Consider the following 6,932-nt stretch of genomic DNA (forward strand, 5'->3'; position numbering starts at 1 on the left):
GATCTCCTGTCAGGAAGTGCCGCAGGGGGGGACATTTTGCTCTAACCAGCCCGTACCTGGAAATACCAGCCTGTCCGTATGGAAAGTTGTTTTGCTCACTTAACAACACTGAGTAACACTTTATTTGCAGGAACTTGTAATCTCATTCTACATCAAAGTTTAATCTAGTCTTTGAATCAGTGGTTAGCAGTAACTCTGTCAACTGAATACTAGTTTAAACATTATGGTGAATGATTATTGAATTCTGCTTTGGATAAAACCAATAAATGCCACTTATTATTCTTATTTTCAAGCGTAGCAAAGAAAACAGAGAGACATTGATAGATTTGAATAGACAAAATAGCAATTTATTAATAACTTATCATTTCTTTACATTCGTAACATTGGGGGGAGTGGTTTTGTAAAACATCCCCTCCCCCAACCAGGCCTTGGCTTTGAGGGGCAACAAAACCCTCCTGAAAACCATCACTTTTCTCACAAAAAACTGCATGTCACAGAGCTTCCCTGAACAGGAGACACAAAACGTTCTCCCAGCTTTGTCAACACAGACCTCAAATCCTTGCACACAAAAAATCAGCGTTACTTGCTTCAACTCTCCAACGTCCCCAGAAAATGTACAAAAAACGAGTAGTATAAAGGCGTATGGGTCCTAAATGGGCATGCATCTGAAACCCTGCCGAATAGCATTCGAGGAATGCCTCGTACACATACGACCCTTCTGAACGTGCAAGCTCTTACGGTCAAGTCCGCTAAAAAAGTACTGATGAAAAGAAGCAGCTTATGGGAACTGCTCTGAAAGGTTACCGCACAATAACACTCTTATGTACAGAACTAAGGCAAGAGAATGACAACTTTGATTGGTGATGGTGGTTAAAAGGCTGAGAAAGGCGGAATCGATCCGTAAAGCAAAAGTGGAAATATATTATACATATACACATTGCAAAAACCTGTTCACATTTTTGGCATTTAACTCGTCGATAAAGATAATATTGATCGATATTCAGTTTGTTTACATAAAGTGGACAGAAAGGAGAAGAAAAATCTACAGCCGTTCCTTTAAAACAGGTATATTCTAACTACGGCAAGGCTTACCGACATCTTAATATACACATGTAGAAATGTTTCAAAAATTTCTCCACGCAAATAAGTTGGAGTACAGTACACTCTGCCATCATTACCGAAGGGAAGTCCCAAAAACAGGCAAGTCTTCATTGAAGACAAGAAGAGCACACCTAGAAAATGTCAAGGTGCAAGTGCTAAACAAAACAAATGGAGTATTTGTCATTGTTCAGTTTCAGTCAAGTCTCTTTGGCACACCAGCCCCAATATATCGGATGTTCTTTCCATTTCAACAGTCTTTCCATGTTTGAATATGTATATATATGTATATATATATATATATATATAAAAAGAACTACTTTACAACTTTGATCTGTGATGGTGGTTAAAAGGCTGAGAACGGCGGAATCGATCCGTAAAGCAAAACTGGAAATATATTATACATATACACATTGCAAAAACCTGTTCAAATTTTTGGCATTTAACTCGTCGATAAAGATAATATTGAGCGATATTCAGTTCGTTTACATAAAGAGGATGAAAAAGAGAAGAAAAATCTACAGCCGTTCCTTTAAAACAGGTATATTCTAACTACGGCAAGGCTTACCGACATCTTAATATACACATGTAGAAATGTTTCAAAAATTTCTCCACGCAAATAAGTTGGAGTACAGTACACTCTGCCATCATTACCGAAGGGAAGTCTCGTCCCAAAAACAGGCAAGTCTTCATTGAAGACAAGAAGAGCACACCTAGAAAATGTCAAGGTGCAAGTGCTAAACAAAACAAATGGAGTATTTGTCATTGTTCAGTTTCAGTCAAGTCTCTTTGGCACACCAGCCCCAATATATCGGACGTTCTTTCCATTTCCACAGTCTTTCCATGCTTGAATATGTATATATACGGAGATATATATATATGTATGTATAAAACAAACTACTTTAAAGAGTCTTGGCGATATAGAGTCACATGATCTCTCTCCGTTAAACAGCAGCATAGAAGCTCTGGGCAACCGCATGCCCCATCAGTGGTTACTCTGGTCGGCCGTTGTCTCAAGCCAACATCAATAACGTCAGGAACCCCTCGACAGGCGTCGAAATAAAGAAACTCGCATTCGATTCGAGTCAGGGCAGGACCTCACGTGGACTCGAGAGGGTCCAACTGGAAAACGTTGTGATTGGTCGGCGTGGTGAAGTACAACGGCTGGGTCGGAGCCGCTACTCGGTTGTCGCACGGGCTCTTGAGTCCCAACGTGCGCTCAAAGTCCAAAAGTTGGCCCATGAAGTTAAAATTGGGCGAGATGTTGGACTTCTTCATCTTGACTATGTCGTACGCATCGTTCATGGAGAGGTTGAGCTTCTGCATGAGGTATGCCACCGTTACTGTGACGGAACGGCTGATACCGGCCAGGCAGTGAACGAGTACGCCACACTTCTGTCCGCGGGCCTCATCTGAGGGGGGAAAAAGACGAGACGGTTAGTTAACTGACTTATGAATATGCAATTGTACATAAACTTGGTTGTCAGAATTCATTACAGTCCCAGCATTGACAAAAGGGGCCTCATTCAGCAGGATTTCTAGTGCATGACTGCAGGCTGAGAGAAAACAACTCGCCCATTTTCTCAGGGAACGTGACGTGGAAATGGGCTATTAAGGTTAATCAAATGATCCTTCCGCTTGCCAGGTTACTCGACAATGGTACCATTTGGACGTGTAAATGTAGAAGTCATGGCAGCGCCCTGTCAAGGCTAACAGGATGTCAACACTGCCCTATAAATGGTCCTCATTGTGTGGCGAAACATTGCTCTGTCCTAGATTACTTTCAATGCTGCTTGCTTCCTTCCTGTTGAGCTCAAATTACCGCCTCCCCCCTCAGTCTCCCGTTTCATCATAAACCTTTGTGTCACAATTGCACAACCGCGGGATATGTTACTATGCAAACAATAAAAAACGGTGCCATCCGTTTGGTTTCAAAACACTGAAAGGACCCGGTAGGTTTAATCAAAACTGGGACTGAATGAAAAGCAAATTAAAGCAACAATAATTGTGCTTGCTTACCAATAAAGCTGATGGCTTCTGGGAAAAACTGTGAGAGATTCTGGCTCCAGTGATCGGAGATGGGAATCTGCTTGTACTTGAACTCCCCGGCATTCTCGAACATGTTAGGAAGATTAGGGGTCACGTTCAAGATGTACTTGATGCCAAACTCCTCCAGGATATCCAGGTTCGTGGAGTCCTTCGCGCAGCCCAGATACAGATGCGGCAGGATCTCCACGGGGAACGAGGGCTGGGGGTTGGAAAGAGGGCTGCCGTCCGAGTCGGTGGCACTGCTTGGGTCTCGATCGATGTCCGACTCGATGTCCGAGGAGTCAGAGCTGATCCGGAGCCCTCCGAGACCCAGGACCTGGGAGGTCGGTGAACTGCTGCTGGAGGAACCGTCGAGGTTCGTCTCGCACATTGTGGGAAATTCAGCTTGAAATTTGCTGAAGCCACCTGTGAAGTTCAAGTTAGAAATACATTTAAAATTCATGCCTTAAAGCCAACCACATATTTTTATATGAGTATCCATTTTTTATTACAAATAATGACTAGCATATTTTTTGTTTCACAAATATCCGTTCATTAGATACTAGTACTCTTTGTTTACTAGTAACTACTTGATTATTTACATTCCAGTTCCAGTTCTAAATACACTAGATTATGCATTTAGTGTACACTAGTGTGAATTCCTATTGTTACTAGTCATGTTTTCAATGATTAGTACTAGGCCTATTTTTAATTCTACTATAAAGAAGCCATTCAAAGGAAGTCAAAATGCAACTGTAACCAGTAAAATACAAAACATGACTAGTATACGGAGATATTTGCTTGTATATCATAACTAGTTTCTAATAAACAATCACTAGTAACGTACATTTTAGTTGGAACACTGAAAAAAATTGCAAATGTAAAAGGTAAAATGTGTTACTATTAACAATGAAATAGTTAAAAACGGATGCGAATAATAAGTACAAGTGACTAAATAAATAGATATTGGTACTATAAGTATCTAATGAATGGTTACAAGTGAAATTGAAAAACATACTGGTCGCTAATGGATTACTTGTAAATCAATTAGTACCATTTTCAATTGCAGTAAACCACAAAAATACAGCAAGTAAAATCACAAAATGCGGTGGAAGTGAACGTACCCTCAAGATAGAAAGCCTTGTAGCCCTCGTCCTTCATTCTCCTCAGCAGTAAACCCAGCACAGAGCCGCCGTCGATGTTCTCATTCCACTCGCAGCTGTACTCATCGTACAACACGATAGTGTCCGTCTTGCACCTCCGCGCGAACCTCTCCCTGTCTTCCCCGTTGGAAAGCAGAGACTTGATGGGCAGGTTGCCCTTCTTGAGTCGCCGGAGCATGAGGCTCGGGATGGCCACGTTAATGGCCGTTTCGACGTGCGACGATTCGTAGAGCTCTTGCGCTCGGCAGTCCATAACGAGCAAACAGTCCCTGCGCGTCTCCAGCTGCTCCTTCAGCCACTCTACCGTCTTGCTTATGGCCATGACCGAATCGAACTGCACGGGTTTGAACTTATCAAGCATTAGTGAAATACGGGACGGTACCGTGAGACCTTAAACTGCGGAAAAAGCGCGCTGCAATAGGCCGTGGACGTCTCAGGCCTGGAGCATTGAGATTCTCAAGTCCAAGTTTCTTCTGCGCCGTCGAGATGATTAAAATCCTCGGGTTTTGCTTCGAGTGTCAAGCGCAGACTCGCTCTACTTCCAGCCCATTCATGCAACCGTGTGCATTTATCAATGACTCACACTAACCAGTGAGTGCGCGAGCCACTGACGTTGTCCTCTCGTTATATAGCCTAACCTCTCTTCTCTCGCCGTCGATTTTCACACGAATGGATCTAGATATCCAGTCGAATATCGATCGCAGACGTGTCGCGAAAGCAAAACGCTTCGTAGCTTTATTTCCCTTCGAGATTTATCCCGGAGAAAGCAACGCTGCGTCCTCCGCCGCTCTAGTCCTAGATGTGCTCTCTGTCTCTGCGAGATAGGGAATGGATACAAGCGCGAGGCGTTTCAATGGATACATTATGTCGGCCAGCCAATCAGGAGGCGCCGAGCAAGCGTCGCCATGGAAACGGGGCCGGATGAAACGGACTGTGTTGATGAATTGTTAATAAGTTTGTCATTCACAAAAACGGAAAGGAATTTCCGCTCCGGATCAGCGGAGTGCAAACAAACAGTAGAGAGGCACTGCGCGGGAAGGAAGGAGGAGTGCGAGTGTATTTGGTGAGGGGTCAATATACCTCATGCTCAGGTTACACACTTGAACTCCGTTTAGCCGCATTTCAGTTTCGTCCCGCTGCTGTTTGTAGCTCGGGTTGTCGAGTCTAGTACGTACGTCGCTGCTGCCGACGGTTGAACCCAGCTAACAAAAATAAGTTGCTAACGTTCCTGTTAAGGTACGAAAACGTTAAGCATTTTAAAAACCTTTTTTGGTTATCTGAACGTTAAGGGAGACCATTCTATTAACCATTATGCAAGTATCATGAGAACGTTACTTTTGAATTTTCAAACATTCTGAAACAAATATAGCCTACATACTACAGTATGATACTGTCCAACTAAAACATTTCAGGAAAAACACGTTCCATGAACGATCTATAAATAATGTTTTGTGCTAACGTTTTGAGAACACTATTAAAGACCACATTACATTAGCTACTGGAAAAATGTTTATCCATAACTTTAAGTGAAATTTGCCAGAACGTTAACCAAAGTTACCATATTTCGTAGGCTATATGTGCTATCTGTGTTTTAAATGAAGTCGTGTTTATATACACTGTAAATAATGTACATTTCATATTACATTATTGGTATGATCGCCAAAAAAGATCAACACACACAAATACTAGTTTCACTAACTACAAATAAAACAAATAGGGTGAATGTAGGTAAATAGCCTAAAGTTTAACACCATACGCGAATTGTGAGTTTCTCCTCGCCTCCTCCAGCCATTTCCTACACTGAAGCTCGTGTCATCTTGTGTGTCGAGATAGCATGTGTGCAAGCTTTGAAATATCACTCACAAATCGTTCAACAGCTGCACCGGATTCCTGCGCCTGCATGAAACCAGATGTCTTTGATAATACTTCTACATGTCATTACCCACAATTTTATAATTGCTATCTATCGGTTTCAGCAGAACGAGGTTCATTTGAATTGCATGCTGATAAACTGAAGCCTATAGTGTTCGTTTAAAAGGTCAGGGCAGGTCTCTGGTGCTCAGAAACGCCGAAACTCGAAAATGTTATTCAGTGTGTTCAATTTGCATAAAATAGGCGATTTTAGAGAGACGGAGAAAAATATAATTTTGCTCAATCGTGTTTACAGGCACGGCCTATGGTGTTGCTATAAATGAACCTCTGGAATTAAAACAATTATACTAATGAAATATGGGTTGAGAATGACTGTAGGCCAGATTAGGGTGAGCTGATTAACATGTTGTCAGACATCCTGTCTCCTGTGTCATTTGGCAGTGAATTGCTCTTTAATTGTCTAGCAAGGCTCTCTTGTCATCATTCACATGCACAGCGGTCACATGGGCCAAAGGTGTGTTCAGTTTCACCCCTCTTAACATATGAAACGCCACACAGTACCTAGATAATGGCCATTATCCTGTAGCTTGTGGAGATCCTTCTGGGAAGGCTGAATTGTATTCTCATTGTAATCCATTTTGGCTGCTTTACTGCCTGAAGATACTGCAACTGGATGAGCTTTTGTCTTCAGAGACATGTTCCCTTCACTTTCCACAATCTGAAAACTTATAAACCACTGATTTTTCACTTGTAAGTAAAAAAAAAAAAAAA

The 6,932-nt window shown here is 42.1% G+C and overlaps 1 protein-coding gene across 1 annotated transcript; it reads right to left on the reverse strand.

The window, feature by feature from the left end:
* Window positions 1-1,426: 1,426 nt before the first annotated feature.
* Window positions 1,427-5,135, reverse strand: LOC107753531 (dual specificity protein phosphatase 6-like). The gene is made up of 3 exons (XM_016569694.1): window positions 4,251-5,135; window positions 3,118-3,552; window positions 1,427-2,510 (listed from the first exon to the last, which is right to left on the reverse strand). The coding sequence occupies exons 1-3, from the start codon at window positions 4,648-4,650 to the stop codon at window positions 2,197-2,199; spliced, it is 1,149 nt and encodes a 382-aa protein (XP_016425180.1). The 5' UTR covers window positions 4,651-5,135; the 3' UTR covers window positions 1,427-2,196.
* Window positions 5,136-6,932: the final 1,797 nt, after the last annotated feature.

This window comes from Sinocyclocheilus rhinocerous, unplaced genomic scaffold, assembly GCF_001515625.1.
Source record: "Sinocyclocheilus rhinocerous isolate Xijiao unplaced genomic scaffold, SAMN03320098_v1.1 scaffold200, whole genome shotgun sequence".
Taxonomy (NCBI): Eukaryota; Metazoa; Chordata; class Actinopteri; order Cypriniformes; family Cyprinidae; genus Sinocyclocheilus; species Sinocyclocheilus rhinocerous.